This window comes from Ophidiomyces ophidiicola (genome assembly GCF_022830035.1).
Source record: "Ophidiomyces ophidiicola strain CBS 122913 chromosome Unknown scaffold_15, whole genome shotgun sequence".
In the NCBI taxonomy this organism is placed as follows: Eukaryota; Fungi; Ascomycota; class Eurotiomycetes; order Onygenales; family Onygenaceae; genus Ophidiomyces; species Ophidiomyces ophidiicola.
Window position 1 is genome coordinate 34129 of NW_026054655.1, and position 16141 is coordinate 50269.

Consider the following 16141-nt stretch of genomic DNA (forward strand, 5'->3'; position numbering starts at 1 on the left):
TCTGTGGCAATGCTTTTTTGCTTCGTCGTCCCCCTTTTTTATCCATCTACTATACTTTGCTTTTAACGGTCATCTTCCACAGAGCTCTTCCAAGTACTTCCCCCCCTAGATTTTCTATGCTTCATTGTCTCTCCACCTTAAAGTCAGACTTGTGAGTCGATTAGATGTGGTGCTGGCCTATAGGTCTAGCCTTGAAGCAGTCCTTATCTTTCTGTTTAGTCAAACTTGCACCCCTGTTTCTGACACACAAGGGCCTCACACTTTGTATTCTTAGCGGTATATTCCTCTATAGGACTCACACTTTGGTGAATCAATGATGAACCCCAAGCCGGTTTTAAGAGAGATCTGAGCACTCTTTCCTACTTTAAATATGTACAGATATGTCCCATATTGGAAATAGGAATATACCATGAACATAAGGAAAGAGCCACCCAGTGGTCATGCTTTCCATTTTCAAACTTAGAAGATGCTGGCATAGCCTAGGAGAGGGTGATGAATATGAGAAAGGAGCAACCCAGCAGTCATACCTACTTGATCAAGCATGTATCCTTCAAACCCAGGATAGTAAAGAGTGATACATATGGGGAAGGAGCAACCTGGGGGTTGTGCCTTCCTCTATCAAGTATGCCCTTCCAAACCCAGAATAGGAAAGTGTGTAGACATAAAGAAGGAGCAATGCAGCAGTCATGCCTTCCTTGTGTGCACCTTCCAAACTAAGGATAGGAAGAGCAGTTGTTATGGAGGTAGGAGTGATCACTTATAGAGAAGGTGCAGCCCTACAGTAATACTTAATGGGTTCAAGGAAGGAGCAATGCAGCAGTTGTGCCTTCCTTGATTGAGTATGCACTTTCCAAACTCAGAATAGGAAAGTGGTATGGGTGTAAGGAAGGAGCAATGCAGCAGTTGTGCCTTCCTTGATTGAGTATGCACCTTCCAAACTCAGAATAGGAAAGTGGTATGGGGGTAAGGAAAGAGCAATGCAGCAGTAGTGCCTTCCTTGATCAAGTATGCACCTTCCAAACTTAAGATAGGAAAGGGCAATTGATATGAAGGAAGGGGCAATGGCTTATGGGGAAGGTACAGCCCAATGGTCATGCTTTCCTTAAACAAGTATACATCTCCTAGGATCAATAAAGGAAAGAGCAATGCACGTGAAAGGAAGTATGATTGCTTATGAGGAAGGAATGATCCAATGGCCGTGCCTTCCTCTATGTGCGATGCGCCTTTCAAATTCGAAGTATGAGTACTTAAAAACGCACATTTAGAACGAACTCTTCTTCAGGAATAAGCATATCCGAGCTGATCAAAAGGAGTCCGTTCTTCTGCAAAGATGTGAAGTGCCAGAATCTAAGTGTCGGAGGCAAGGGAACAAGTAACGATACTCGTCAACCGTGAACCGTATCATCACGAAGCATTTCATGCCGCTATAAAAGAGGAACCGAGAGAAAAGGGGTATTCAGGGCGCGGTATCAATAACCCTCGTTGCGGAACAAACATTCGACATTTATCAATGGTGGAGGGTCGCAGAATAACCCCGGAAACCGTGGCAACGGTTTTCGATGCATTAGCCTTGCAAACCTCCTCGCATCTGAAGAGTTTCCAAACGTGACTCTCCAGTTTTTTATTGTGTTGGTCAAGCCATCGCCGTCATGCTCATCGTCTAGAATTTGATGGGTGATTTCACCTGTTAAGTAGATGATAGGGTCCTGTATCTCAGCGAGCTTCCACGGAACCCCGTGTGTCTCAGAGTCGCCACGCAAGAGCTTAAAAATATGTCTAGTTGATAGAGTGGGAAGTTGACGACTATCAATAGAAACTTGCACGGCATATGAATTCGGTGTGCGAGCTTGAATATTATTGTGTAGTGTAATCATATCCTGCACATGTTTGCTGAACGGTGCAAGGTAACCTGTCACAGATGGGAACTGTGATGGTGAACTTATTGTGTAGTCTTGAAGTATAAATCCGCGAGCCTCAGGTACCGTGTATGCGGGGGGCAGTTGAACTTTAGATTCAGGAGTGACTGGAAGGTGACGGTGAAGAAGGCGACGGAGACGATGTACGCGAGCTTGGTATTCTTGAGCCGCCGCCGGGGTCGAAAAGACTAAAATCCAACCATGTTTGCGACGAAGGGTCTGGGGATGGCGCACTGGAATTACTGCACAAAGGATCAGTCATAAAGTATATCAAAAGGATATTATGAGAGAGGCCAGTACTTTTTTCGAGTCCTCCATCACTCCTCCACCCTTCGATATGCTTTCCTGAACAGAGTAGCCTTCTAAAGTCGTGCTCAACTAATGAAATAGGTGCAGCCGAAAATACTAGAGCCGTCTGGTACTTTTTGAGGCTCTTCGCAATGTCTGTGATTTGTAATTGCCCAAATTCGTCAACTTTCGCCCCTGGGTCCTGTTCTTCTAGGGCAGGGATGCTGGACAATGAAAAAAGATCAAATAGTGTGGAATGTTCTTGTGACAGTCGCTCAGGATTGAAGGCTATTCTATCCCCGATACTCGCAGGGTCGCGCCCAGCCTCATCGGATATCCTGCGGCTTTGGGGCGTGGGGGTCAACTCTGTTGTCGACGAGTCTCGAATTGTGCCTGTGAGTCCATAGGATGCTGGGGAACGGAAGAGTTGGCTAGGTAAGTAGGGTGTCCGTAGAAAGGAAGGCTGAAGCAGGCATCGCCGCGGTCCAAACATCCTGGTGCTGTAGAAACCTTGGGGAGCAACAAGAACAATACTTCTAGCTGTGAGACGAAAAGCAAAGAAATATAGACATGAGGTTCATGTCAAGCTACAGCCAAGTACGAAGTAGTGATGAACTATAATATTGGCGTCCTCTCGGCCCCTCAACAGATCAAGGATGTCAAGACGCGGAAGAAACAAGAGATCTCAAGGTTCGAGCCGTCGCTGACTAAGCAATACGTCAACTCCTCGGCGTTTCTCTATCGGAATAGCAGCGAAGTTCAACGGCACCCTTACAGCCGCCCAAATATCCAGACCAGCGGGCTAAGCCAATAATAAAGCGACCGTTTACTCAAACACTATCTCTTGCGTCGTTATCCCTTTCGGATGCTTCATTAGATCGCCATCTCCCCATCTCATAATCCGCTTCACCCACCCAACCCCCGAATCCCACCACGTTTGTCGGTCGATATGGACCCGTACCAGACTTCCATCATCTAGACTTCCGGTGGTTATATCGATAAGCGCTGGAAATTGCGGTAAGGATGACGACGACGACGGGTCCCGAGCATAGTGGTAGGTCAAATTTGTCCCGCACTGCACGCAAAAGGTTCGCGTGACGCGCGACGAGGACTTATAATGAGCCATGTACGTCGTCGCCGGGATGGTAGATTCCGTAGTACTCGCCTCGACTGTACTAGACACACAGGCCTCCAGTGTTGTCAGACGGACTTCCGTTCCGCCCTCCTCATCCTTACCGAACCCTTGCCGGCAACGCAGAGTCCACTCCACCCACTCCGGTGGGCATATGAACCAGCATTGGGCAACGCTCCCGGAGGCATGGCGGCAGTCGGCGCAGTGATCAAAGTCGATGACTGGGAGCTTTGTCGGGATGCGGGGCTGATCGCTTTGCTTGACGAGCGGACTGATGGGCTTGCCAGGCAGAGGCGGGACGCGGGTGTCTGCTACGCCAGAAAGGCCGGGGCGGTCGCCACGAGCTGGGGCTGTGATTTTGTAACGGATGGCTTTGCAGAAGCAGCCGCCAGTAAGCGTGAACGGCTCCGATGGCGTGTGCGCCATTATTGCATATCAGTACGGAGTACGGGGGTTATGGTGTTATAACTTGCCGCCACTGAATAACTCAGCTATATGTATAATTAGTGTGGCCAAGCGAGAGCTGATGCTGCTGATAGTGGGCGGGTTGAAGTTTTTTGCCCATCTCGGGTGCGCTACCGAGGCCTTTCAATGCGGCTCCGCCTAGCATGAAAAACCTCGTATTTCCTACTAGTACGGGGTGCTCTGTACGGACTCCGGAGCACCGCTCTATAGTTAGTAAGACCCCCCTAACGTATACGATATGACGTAGCGAGTCGACCTTATTATTCGAAACACAGAAAGCATAATGCAACTCCATAATATTGGATCTATAAACCAATCTATATGTACCGAAACTGGCAGGGCCATCACTATATATTGCCAAACCCAAAGCATCAAAAATAATAATATCAAGTTCATATACAGAATCAGATGTCAAAGAGAAGGTGGGAACTAACAGGTATGTGGAGGATTAATGTTGATAATATCTGTCCGTGTTCTCCACTCCGCTTCGAATCAATGCAGTACCCAAAAAGAAGACGAGAGATCTTACGCCGTACAAAGAAAAGTGGAAAGCCGTACTCAGTGGACCCATTCAGGAGTCGTGCAAGAACCCAACTTCAGGGCTTCTTTCCTGATGCGGTCCGCCACCCACCCGGACTTGAAGCCTTCTTTAGCAGCTCCCTTGTGTGCAGTTTTTGCGGTGAAACATTTTCCTAATCGAAAAGAGTATTGTAGACAAGTTGAATCGCTGACGCATTTTTGCTTGCAGTCCTCTTGCGAAGATGCATCTTGGTTGTCTTTTGAGAAATTATCCCAGTTATCTCGCTCCGATGACAGTCCGGGCAGGATGAGTTCATTGAAGACATTACTATGAAGGAGTGGAGAATCGGTGTTCTAGTAGAGATTAGCCAGCTAGAAAGAGCGATAGATCTAAAGGAGCCACTAACATTCTTATGCCACTGTCGGTCAAAGCGCCACATGATATCGATATCGCCGGCAGTCATGTGGTGGTATGAAAGCACTGGAGAGCACCACGGTTTCCCAAAGTGGTCGAGCTCCCAAATTCTCGCAGTTTGCAGCATGGGCCACGAAAATGTGAGATGAACACCAGCGTCGGCTAAAACCTTTCCCAGCACGGCATCCCCGGCCCATTGAGAGGCGGTAAACTTGTCCAGCTCGGCAAGTCGCGTGGAGCGATACTCCGAGAACTGTCTCATGGCGGCGTTAGAGAGAAAAAACCCTGCTCCCCCGTAGGCAAACACCAGGTCACCCAGCATCATCTGCGTGCCGAGATAATACGGCTTGGTGTGGTCGAATTGCTGCAGCCAGTGTCCCACATTGGGCAGGACCATGTAGGTATCGGCTTCCATGAAAAGATACCATTTTGCCTCGGGACGGAGGGCGAGGGCTTCATCAATCATGGGGAGGAATTTCCATTTATCAAGTTTCCAACCGGGGTTATTTGGCTTCCCACTTGGGCCGCTGATATCATCCACCATGAAATCGCTGGGCTTGAGGCCGTCTCTTCCGGATTGCTGTACTCTGTTGTACAGCTCAAAGTCGGGATCATGATTCTTGACCTCGTCGCTCAGACTGCGTAGGACGTCGTGGGTGCGAACGCCGGCAATCTCTTCCTCGAAATCAGAGAACACGGCGTAATGAGGGACACAGCGGAGAGTGGTTTCTAGATGGATGGGCAGCTTCTCGAGGGCTTCGGTCACCCCTGTGCCCATGAGAACCAGCACGTCGTCCATTCCCGGCATGGGCGGACAGCCATTCTGGACGACTCGGGCAGGCGCTGGCTGCCAGCGAGCATGGCGGATGTCTCTCAAGATGAACAGCTGCCAAATCAAGAGCAAGGAGAACAGCGGAAGGGCAATGGACAGGCCGGAGCGCCAGCGACCCAGTAGGGAATGGAAAGCCATGGGCAGCAGCAGACGCTGGGGATGGACATTGTGAGAAGCAGCCAGAGAAGGGGCGCCGGCAGCCAGAATATGGGTAGTTTCGCCTGACCTTGGGGGGGGTCCGAGCCTGGTCGCCGCGTGGGCGGGCCGTTGTTGTTGTTGGCAGGCAGGCAGGCTTGAGGACCCTTGGTGGCCAAGGCCTGTTTCAGGAAGGAGGCAGCCCCCGCCCCCTGCAAGACTCCTACCAGATCCCTCGCCGATCGCGTTTGGCGGCGGCTGAGTAAGCGCGCCTTGGCACGGCGTGTGTTTTTCACGCGGCCGGGAAGACACAAGTCAAGACAACGGCCAGCGCCAGAACGGGCAGCATGGGAGTCCAGCGGAGAACGCGACGCTTCGGGCAGGTATGTGACCTCCCCCGCGGCCCCCCTCTTTCTGTCAGGAACCGCGCCCACCGTACTCACGGCTCTATGTAGGTCAAGCGAGCCATCTCGCGGCGCGACAGCCGCCTGTAAGCAACGCCCGTCCACGCTGCTCGTCGCAAGCAACGTCAAGCTGACTGCCATCCAACAGGAAGCAAAACCAAGCAAACGAGGAGGCGAAACACAAGAAGCCGCCCAAAGATGATGTGGTCCGCGAGATGTATGCCCACTGCTCCCTTCGGCGTCGCCACCAGCTACTGACCGCCGTCGCCCATGCAGACCGCAGGTGTCGTCCGCCCTCTTCTTCCAGTACAACACCTCCCTCGCCCCGCCGTACTCGGTGCTCGTAGACACCAACTTCCTCTCCCATACCGTGCAGCATAAACTCGAGGTCATTCCCACCATGATGGACTGCCTGTACGCGAAGTGTATCCCCATCATCACCGACTGTGTTTTGGCCGAACTTGAGAAGCTGGGGCCCAAGTACCGCCTGGCCTTGAGAATAGCTAAGGACCCCAGATTTGAGCGCATCAAGTGCGACCACAAGGGCACGTATGCTGACGACTGCATTGTCGATCGCGCCATCAAACACCGGATTTACATCGTCGCCACTAACGACCGTGATTTGAAGAGACGCATCAGGTGTGTTTGCACCGTCTCCTTTTCCGGCCCCATCTAATCCCTGCCCCAGGAAAATTCCCGGTGTTCCCATTATGAGCGTCGCCAGAGCGAAATACGTTATTGAAAGGCTCCCAGACGCTCCTGAAAAGTGATAGTGCCAGCGGACGACATCTGCGCTAGTACGCCCTTTCGCTCCTTCGGCTGCTCCCACAACGGCTAACCGTTGCTTGGGATGCAAGACTGCCAATCCTCCTTTCTCGAATAATAGCCTAGGTCGGGAAGAAGACGCTTGGCCATTCTCTAGAGGGAACGATCCCCCGCACCTCCAAACTCCAAAGGGCAGGCCCGTAAGCCTTTGTATCTACTTAGTACCGAGTCGGTAACCACCGGCCAAACAGTCACAGCACCTTTTGTACCGTTCTGTCAGTGAACAAAATAGCGCACCATACCGGAATTCCAGATCTGTGGAATACCGTAATGTTACGGTAGTGGCAACGTAACCACTACGTAGTAACTTGGCACAACGTCGCACTTGAAACAACAATTGCGTAATATTACCTTTGTTGGTTGCCACAACTTGAGTTGGTATTCGCAATGTTGTCTTGCCTAGAGTTAATTGGAGTTGACTTGGTTAAGTGTATTTAACTTTAGTAATGTTTTGTATTGAAGTACAGCTAGCTATTTCTACCACAAGTACAATTACACCTACATACAAAGAACCTTCCAGAAAATTTCTAAGTGCACAAAAACTATGAAAACAGTAGTAGAAATCACCTACTATCCTACCTACGTAGGGTAGAAATCGCCTGCTAGCCTAGCTAGTAGAATTGTAGAGAATCGCCTACTAGCCTAGCTAGTAGGATAGTAGAAATCGCCTGCTAGCTTAGCTAGTAGGAATTGTAGAGAATTGCCTACTAGTAGAATTGTAGAGAATCACCCGCTAGCCTAGCTAGTAGGATAGTAGAAAATCGCGTAGGCTTCTACTGTAGAAGAGAGTTAGTGAGTGACTTAGAGATTTGAAAAAGATGAATGAAAATTTTTCACCTGCTGATCATTTCCTTATTAGATTTAAAAATGTCCTTATTACTATATAGTAGATTCAATGTAGTGAGCTCTTACTACATAGATGGGGAGGGTGTATGGCGTAGTTGGTAAACGTCTGCAGGAATCCTTCTGGCATGGTTTGTTGTTTTTGGGGAACAACCACCTGGGAAAGAAGGTCGCGGGTTTGAATCCTGCTATCCCCAAATGATATTTTACCAACAGAGAAGCCTCTTCTCTGGGTGGAGAGGGTTCTCCCTAGGAGACAAGGTTATTGGCTGCTGGGAACTAGGAAAGTTTAGAGTGGTATGGGAGTTACATAAGCATATGCTAGGTTAACTTAATAGACTGAGCTTGTCAGTCTTAGTGTGATCTTGTTCTGATTTTCTATTGGTTCTTGTCATGTTTAGATATACCAGCTACACTCTAGGTTTTGTGAGGATTTCCCTAGAGGGTATGATCTAAGAGGAGAATTTGGTGAAAAGTCAAATAAGGGGTCTTGGCCCCCCCTGGACATGCTACAGTTTGAGACTTAACAGAATGGAGTGGCGGGAGCCCAGATATCAAGAATAACACATGCTATAACTAAGCCAGATTAGGGAGAGTGGCTCTTCATAGTCTACGACTCCATAAGAGCCTATGAAAAATAATGAATAACAACAACAACAATCTTACTACATAGTAGTCAAAGTACGTAGTAGTTACTGTCACCAACGTTGAAACTACGATGTGGTGGTAATGGTTACGTAACAGCTCAGAAAATTGGTAGTGCAGAGATCCGCGATTCCGCTATGGTACATACCTTGTCCTATAAGGCTGAATAACATCAACCATCTTTTTTGATAATATATTATCATCAATATCATCCCTCCCAAGGATTGCACTTTTATTAAGCTGTTATATTACCTGCATGCGCAGTACTCCGTAGTGCTCCCTCGAGTTGTTGCAAATCCCCTCATTTAGTTAGTCAGTTATCAGTTATCCACCTGGTTCCTTACTGTAACTTCCGCAACCAGAGCGCGATAACTCGTCCTGTGTATATAAAACTAGTGCAGCGTTAACTAGCTCTAGAGCGAAATTAGACCGATTTCTTGCCGATGAATAGCTAGCGGACAAATATTCTTAGTATGCTTATGTGGATGGTTTGTGCCTCGATTCCTGCGTGTCCTCGCAAGCATTGTGGAATCGCCAAACTCAGAAGGATTCACGCATCCAGTCAATCCGCCTCCGAGTACTCCGTACTGCGTATTCCCTCCATACACTCCATAGCTTCTCCGTATTTATTGACGGCCAATGCTCCTAAGACGGAGTGCGACGGAGCACAGGCGGGTAAATGGGGATCCCGCATCTAGCTCGACATTTGCTGCCGCACGCGGAAACCGTGTTCTTGGGAGACTTCAGGAGCCATCGCACAGAGCCCGGATGCATCACGTCTGTGGTGATCGACGGACCAGCACTGGTGTACCATGTTTACTATTGCTTGGTGGCTAATATGCCCCAGGGTTGCAATGCTCTCGCCACACAGCCCACCTGTAACGAAGTGAGCATCGGTGCGATGGTGTTTCTCGTCGGTTTGATGGAACTGGGTGTCTCAATGTCGGTGTTACTTGCCAAGGTGGAGTCATGCCGTTTCGGTTTAGTGAGTTGCTAACCAAGAAGGACAGAGAACGCATCTACTTCGACGGAGGCCTTCCCCTATCGAAACGGGAGACACGACTAGAACGCCTGGAGGTCTCGCGACGGAGACTAGAAGCTTTTATTGGCTCAACCAGACCGGGCTTCACAGACCATACCTTAAGGACGAAACCCCTTTTGGCTACCCCTCAGATGGTCTTTGGCCATCACTTGCCCCCAAAGAGAGTTCCTACTCTGCCCGAGAATCCTTTTATAGTCCCGGGTGTGCTTGAAGACCTGAAAGGAAGATGGGACCGTCACACCATCAAGACGTTTGTGGATCCTGCCCCCAGTAATATATTGCATGGCGTTCATGGTTTTGTGTGGGAGGATATCACCGCAATTGTGCCTGGAGAAGCTGATATATTCTGTGCTCGTGCGGCCAGCGAATCCGGCGCGGCGGTCCTGACGGGCGACTCAGACCTTTTGGTTCATGATCTGGGTCCCTCTGGGTCCGTGATCTTCTTTAGTTCAGTCGAGTCTATCGAAGACAATGTAGACAACGAACGACCAAAGATACGCGCAATGCAAATACGCCCGCGAGAGGTAGCCAGAAAACTGGGCATCAGAAGCATCCAGCGCTTTGCCTTCGAGCTGAAGAGAGATCCTTATCTGAGCTTCGGAAAGATCGTGCAGCGCGCAAAAGAAAACACGGGAGGCGTGGAGAATAATGCTTCGTATCTTGCTTTTCTTGAAGAATATACATTTATTAACGAAGATATTGAAGATAACATACAGGGCCTCGATCCCAGAATATCAGAGCTATATCTGCAGCTTACGCATGCCGGACTTCACCCCGAAAACCAGCCTTTGGCGATATACCTGCCGATGTTACTCGAAAATCACTTTCGTCGGTGTGCATGGCGTGAAGGAAGTGAAATACGTGCGATTGCGTTTTCACTGCTTAATTTTTCTGCGACTGTCGGCGACAAGAGGGACACTATTCTTGAATACTCTCGGCGAGGGACTAGGGTGTCTTCAACTCCCATCAAATTGCTCTCGGAAGATGAGCTAATTTCTCTCATCGTCACCTTAAATAAAAGACTGCAGTCACTTTTTATGAGGTGCAGTGGTGCTTCTATACTAGCCTGGAAAATGTTTGCACTCGAAGAAATTTTCCTCCACAAAGATAAAGACGATTGGCCCAGCCCAGGCCACCTCGGAAGATTTCTTGAGACTGGCCATCGTGGGGAAATGCTGGATTGGGATGACATCCATCTGAACGCTCAATTCCAATCCATTCTGTACTCGCTGAGAATCCTAAAACAGGCTGTAGGATCATCGGCCTTGCAAGCACCGCTCGCTCTGAAGAACAAAATTCCATTGCTCCAAAAGTTCCTGTATGAACTTCCACCAATGAGAATGTTGTCCCATTCAATAAGTGATATTTCGACGCATGAACCCATGCCAAGGGAATCCGTCAAACACACCTTATTCGTACTATTCTCGGGTCAAAAGCAGGACTGCGACGCACAGACTCCAGAATTAGGAGAACCTGTGCAAGATCATGGTAATAATAGAATTTCCACTGGTCATAACGCCCGTACTGAAACCACATGCACATCTCGGCGTAAACAAGGCGGTCAACCAGTTGTCACGGGCCAGGCGGTGAAATTGGCCAAACATACAACTAATTTATTTGACATACTTGGGGATATGGATGCCCTTGAATATTAGAAGCCTACCTATTAAGAAAATGTGGATGGGCTATTTGGAATCATAAAAACCGTGCCTTGTCAAGGACTTAAGTACATGGATGCTCTCCAAAGAGATAAAATAAAAAGACAAAGAAAGTCATGCCTCATTAGTTCCGTATATACCTATCAATGCCTTCAAAAGCCACTGCCCATCTAGGCGTCATAGAATCTTCCCAAAAGCAGAATATTCACGCATACGCTACTTTCCGGTACGACTTTCAACCACCGGCCTAGGACTAATGTCCCGTAAAGTACTTACGTTATTATCATCGAACGGATTCTCCAGCGGCCTACCCGTATCAGCAAGCGTGAGTGGGACATGGGGTGAGCTTGGTCCACGATTGTGATTTCTGCCCCGTTCTGCATCCTTGCTGCTCTTTGTAAAGCCCGCATCATACCCAGCACTATCATACGGTTCTCGTCTGGGGCCAGTGCCAGACTCTTGTGGACCATAATGGCCATGCGGGCCAGACCCTTGCGAATAAGGGCCGTCCTCCAGCGCACCCACTCTCGTATCCCAAGCCTCATCATGATCCACGCCTGCACCCCGATATGGTCCCGGACCACCGGTAGCTGGCTCTTCGTACGCACCACGGGAGGTGCGCTTGTTTGTCAACGATGCGAAGCGATCTTTAACCCAGCCAACGATACCGCCGCGTCGAGGGGATGGGAAATTGCTGTCTCGATACGTAGTGGAGGAGGATGTGAATGGAATGTATGATTTCCATGTTGGTGGTGGAAGGCCGGCTCGTCGTGCACGAACCTGCGAATATGTAACCCAACCAACGAAACCAAGGAGAGCGAAAACGAGTATTAACAGAAAAAAGAGGCTCCAGCGCATGTTGACCAAGTTTGAGCGATGTGCTGCGCAATTGGTTTATATTGGCATGAGATGCAGCCGAAGTCGTCGTTCAAACAATCTTGAAACAATGTTCCGGCACAATATTCAGGCGCGATGGGTCATAAGCAGAAGCCGGGAAGTTAAGACGGCCGGTTGCCGTTTCGAAATACAGCGATTGAGATAGTGAATCCAAATAGTCCTCGTTGGTGATGTAGTAGCGATGCTTCATGGAGCTATTAAAGCGGAGAAAGAAGCGAGTGGTCTATCCGTCTTGGTAGCACCGGCCAGTCGTTCTTGAAGAGGGTAAGGCTCAACGAGCGTCAATGAAATGAACGGTGAATTGGATTAAAAGATAGAACACAGCAAGCCTTGTTTGCAAGATGTTCTGTTCAATGATAGACCACCAATGCTGCAAAACACACAACTTCACAAGCGATCACCAAATTGCAGGAGATTGGTGTTGACGTCGGCCGCGCTGCATTTGAGCCTTTGCCGTATTTTTACAAGCGTGTAACTATTATGTAAGCTATTCATATCGTTCTGGGATATCATTTATCCGGAATAAACATCATCCCCAACTTTGGGCCACTATTCTGTACAGAGGATTGCAAACCCATATATATTATCATATCTAACAAGATATATTCTCTATCTTGCCGACCTCAGGAACCCAACTATTCCTCGACAATATCCAACCAGTTCTGCCAACCTCTTACCCTCATTTTCATGCTCCGTTTTCCACTCACTCAAAGCCGTTTGAAGAGCTATCCTTCCGTTATCGTCACCATCACTATCCACTGTATCTCTATTGACATCTTCAGACTTTGTAGCTTCAATAGAGTCGGCATGCACTCGTAAAAATACAGCCATCCATGCATTGACCATCTCAAAGTCTCGCTTCTCTTTTAATCGAGCTACGAGTGCGGTGACGAACATTGCCATTTCATTTCCATACTCGCGGTTGATAGGATCAAGGGACCGAATTTCTATGTCAGCTTTGGCGGGGGAGAGTGATTTAAGGTACTCAATAAAAGAGGTGTGATCGCCCGTGTCCTTGCTAGAGTGGAGAAGAGACGTAAAATGAGAAGTGTGAAGTTGAGCGCCGTGGATTTGTTGTAGTTTGGCAATTCTGGTCCGTTCGGCACGGGTAGTTGAAATATGATCTTCTTCATTGTTGGCTGTCAGGCCGACATCTAGTGACTTTTCCTCTGAGTCCAGTTTCGAAAGTGTCGATGGAAGGAAGAAGGGTGCCTTTTTAGGGGCTTTGGGCGCCTCCTTTGGTTTGTTTCGTTGCTATAATTATCAGTATCTGGGGTGTAACTTTAGAGAAAGAGGTATACCTTGATCAAATCCAAATTGAGTAATGCCTGCCACCTATTTTTAGGGGTGATACTCAATGTCATCATATCACTGCCAAGTTGCTCAGCAGACATGATCAGGCTATTCTTATCCGTTCCGTCTTCATCTTCTCTGAAGGCGGCCTCAATAGTCGCACCACCGCCTTCCCCGGATGCAGTAGGCGCGTCAACCTCAACGATAGCGTCTTCATCAATATGACTAGTTGGTATATGTGTGAACAAGCTTTGATTGTTCCATAAATTAACGCCCACACCATCTGCATGGGCTGTAGCCAAAAATTCTCCTGTGGCAGAAAATGCAAGGGAGGTGCACGTATTTTGCAGTCTGAATGCATCGATGAGGTGGCCTGTTGGTAAATCCCATACTCTGATCACAGAATCCATAGACGCAGCAATAACCCAACGACCGTCGTGAGATATACAAAAATCATTGACCTGACCGACACAACCCCAGAGCTCTCTAACAAGCTTCTTGGTTTCGGTGTCAATAACGCGAATAGAGAGATCATCGCAGGTTAAAGCAATGAGATCACTAGAATTGCTGCAGCGGAGCCCAGTAATAGCACACATTGGATACCAATCGAGTTCATGCTTCAAGCGGCCTGTGGCGAAATCCCAAAACTTGAGGAGAGTTAGAGAGATTAACGAACAGGGGAGAAGGGAAGATCTACCTTGACTTTTCCATCCAAACTGCAGCTGATAACAGTAGTATTTAAGCTGTCAACAACAATACCTGTCACTGCTTTGGTATGCTTTCCCTGCCCAGGTTGGATAACACCTGCCACATCGCCGCTATCTTCCGCTTGCAATTGCTCCAGCCTTGCTTTTCGTAATTGAGCGGGGGAGAGTTTCGTCGGAAATGACTGGCGTCGAATGCCAGACTGCAAATTATAGGTATCGATGGATCCACCGTCGGACCCGACAAGAGCAAATGTTCCACAGGACGATACAGCAACGCTTTTGACCTCGGTGCCATCACCAGTTTCGAGTGCCCAACGGCCAGCTTTCCTCTTTCCCCAAAGCCATGTACGTGCAAATCTGTCGCCTTTATGCCCGGTGACCACGCTCTCCCAACCAGTCATATTTGTGCTATCGGCACTTACGGTTTTGGCATTAGCCCAGATTGGGCCAGCAGCAGCAGAACCCATGCCTCCATCGCGATTGAGAGAGCATGCTATACAAGTAATCTCTGGAGTCTTGAGGGCTTCAGATCTTGAAACGTACTCGCCAGCACCTTGAGTGACTGCGATCTTCTTTGACTTGCTCTTCACTTTTCCCTGAGAAAGTTCTGCGTTTTGACCATCTTTTCTCAAGCTTAATCCGTAAAGGCTATGATCTTTGCTTGCGCTGAGCAACCACTTCCCGGTAGTTTCCGAGCCGTCTGTTCCAGGAGGAAGAAACGTAATCGTGGTAATTGGTGCTGAATGCCCAGATCTCGCATGCAACGGGCGTGGAATGGGCGAGAAAGGGGTTTCATCGAATACCCACGATCGAAGCGCATTATCTGTTCCAGTGGATATTAAAACTGGCTGGCCACTCAGGAATTTGATCTTGTTGATGCCTGGCGCACGGACCCCTCCAGAAGCCTCATGGGCATCTCGCAAAATTCCTGTTACCCTTCCACCATCATTCAAGTCCCACATTGTAATGTCTCCACTATCGCCTGCACACGTCGCCATTACTCCTGCTTTTCTTCCATCATTCCCAGCCCCAAGGTCATCGGTGCGGAAGGATATAGAGCTAATAGGAAGGGTATTAGAGGTCGAGGAACGCAGCTGGAGAACTGGCTGGTCAGTTCTAATGTTGTGAATGACTAACGCGCCACTACTATAAGCGACAGCCAGGACCGATAGGGCCGGGGTTGGTTCCATTGCGGTTACTGCCCCAGCATTAGGAAGACTAGGCAGCAGTGTGTAGAGAAGCTTTCCGGTCGAGACATTCCAGATGTCAATACCACCATCGTATCTTCCAACAAACACCTTATTTAGATAAGTTGGCATACTGCACATCTTGCCGGTAAGTACCCGCCCTGTTGAACTTGCTCGCTGAGCGGGTGGAATCAGTGTGGTATAATGTTGATATGTTGCTGTCTTCCAGACTTGGACTGTTTTGCTCCCACATCCTATTATCCACAAACCAAAAACCATCAATTGCTCAATAGAATCATGGTAGTTTGCGGGGGGCTCCAGCTCCGCAATTTTCTTCCCTCGTTTGAATACCCACACCCCGCGGTGCTCATTTGCTAAGGAGCCACCCCACGCAGCGAAAACGCAGTCTTTCCAGGCATATATGGACGTAATTGTTCCAGGAGTTTCAGGACGGGTGAGGAATACAAGATTCAGGCCGCGTCGTAAATCATACGTTTGCAGGCATTTGCCAACAGACGTAGTGATCTGGAACGTAGTCTTCCCTAATGCGACAGAAGTAAACGGAACGGATGTCGGAGACACTAGGCCCAAAGTCTGACATGGTCAGATATCGCAATGATATAAATTCAACGGGCCTGGTAACTTACACGGAAGGGAGAAAATATCCTTGAGCCAGAGGGGGCTTGCACCTGGGTTGCCTGGACAGTACGGTCGTCCGGCGCAACCTTCTGGCGCTTCGCGAGTGGCACCCCAAAGACGCCATCATCAATGGACGGCATGGCTCACTCTCCCGATGCAGTTGGGGTTGCTGCTCAAAAAATCGGAGCCAGCTGTTTTTCGACGCCGCGATCAGCCTTGGCGGTGCTAACCGCAATCGGGGTGATTGCGATAAGATAAGATTTGGGGAAAAACGAGGAAATTATTTCGCAGTATCGACT

The 16141-nt window shown here is 48.9% G+C and overlaps 7 protein-coding genes and 1 non-coding gene across 8 annotated transcripts; 3 read left to right on the top strand and 5 right to left on the bottom strand.

The window, feature by feature from the left end:
- Positions 1 to 1469: 1469 nt before the first annotated feature.
- On the bottom strand, positions 1470 to 2697 carry LOZ57_003972 (uncharacterized protein; the record flags this gene model as incomplete). The annotated part of the gene is made up of 2 exons (XM_049253019.1): positions 1470 to 2158; positions 2217 to 2697. 2 exons carry the CDS (start codon positions 2695 to 2697, stop codon positions 1470 to 1472), a joined length of 1170 nt encoding a protein of 389 aa, XP_049107882.1.
- A 333-nt stretch (positions 2698 to 3030) lies between these two features.
- LOZ57_003973 (uncharacterized protein) lies at positions 3031 to 3762 on the bottom strand (the record flags this gene model as incomplete). The annotated part of the gene is made up of 1 exon (XM_049253020.1): positions 3031 to 3762. One exon carries the CDS (start codon positions 3760 to 3762, stop codon positions 3031 to 3033), a length of 732 nt encoding a protein of 243 aa, XP_049107883.1.
- Positions 3763 to 4359: 597 nt separating this feature from the next.
- Positions 4360 to 5543, bottom strand: LOZ57_003974 (uncharacterized protein; the record flags this gene model as incomplete). The annotated part of the gene is made up of 2 exons (XM_049253021.1): positions 4360 to 4674; positions 4728 to 5543. The coding sequence occupies 2 exons, from the start codon at positions 5541 to 5543 to the stop codon at positions 4360 to 4362; spliced, it is 1131 nt and encodes a 376-aa protein (XP_049107884.1).
- Positions 5544 to 6049: 506 nt separating this feature from the next.
- On the top strand, positions 6050 to 6876 carry FCF1 (rRNA-processing protein fcf1; the record flags this gene model as incomplete). The annotated part of the gene is made up of 5 exons (XM_049253022.1): positions 6050 to 6085; positions 6158 to 6192; positions 6255 to 6323; positions 6383 to 6745; positions 6795 to 6876. The coding sequence occupies 5 exons, from the start codon at positions 6050 to 6052 to the stop codon at positions 6874 to 6876; spliced, it is 585 nt and encodes a 194-aa protein (XP_049107885.1).
- Positions 6877 to 7857: 981 nt separating this feature from the next.
- On the top strand, positions 7858 to 7971 carry LOZ57_003976. Its single transcript has one exon. It is a non-coding gene; the product is annotated as a tRNA-Ala (tRNA).
- Positions 7972 to 9388: 1417 nt separating this feature from the next.
- LOZ57_003977 (uncharacterized protein) lies at positions 9389 to 11116 on the top strand (the record flags this gene model as incomplete). The annotated part of the gene is made up of 1 exon (XM_049253023.1): positions 9389 to 11116. The coding sequence occupies one exon, from the start codon at positions 9389 to 9391 to the stop codon at positions 11114 to 11116; it is 1728 nt and encodes a 575-aa protein (XP_049107886.1).
- A 219-nt stretch (positions 11117 to 11335) lies between these two features.
- On the bottom strand, positions 11336 to 11977 carry LOZ57_003978 (uncharacterized protein; the record flags this gene model as incomplete). The annotated part of the gene is made up of 1 exon (XM_049253024.1): positions 11336 to 11977. One exon carries the CDS (start codon positions 11975 to 11977, stop codon positions 11336 to 11338), a length of 642 nt encoding a protein of 213 aa, XP_049107887.1.
- A 648-nt stretch (positions 11978 to 12625) lies between these two features.
- Positions 12626 to 15982, bottom strand: UTP21 (rRNA-processing protein utp21; the record flags this gene model as incomplete). Its single annotated transcript, XM_049253025.1, has 4 exons — positions 12626 to 13270; positions 13318 to 13956; positions 14007 to 15797; positions 15851 to 15982. 4 exons carry the CDS (start codon positions 15980 to 15982, stop codon positions 12626 to 12628), a joined length of 3207 nt encoding a protein of 1068 aa, XP_049107888.1.
- Between the last annotated feature and the right edge of the window lie 159 nt (positions 15983 to 16141).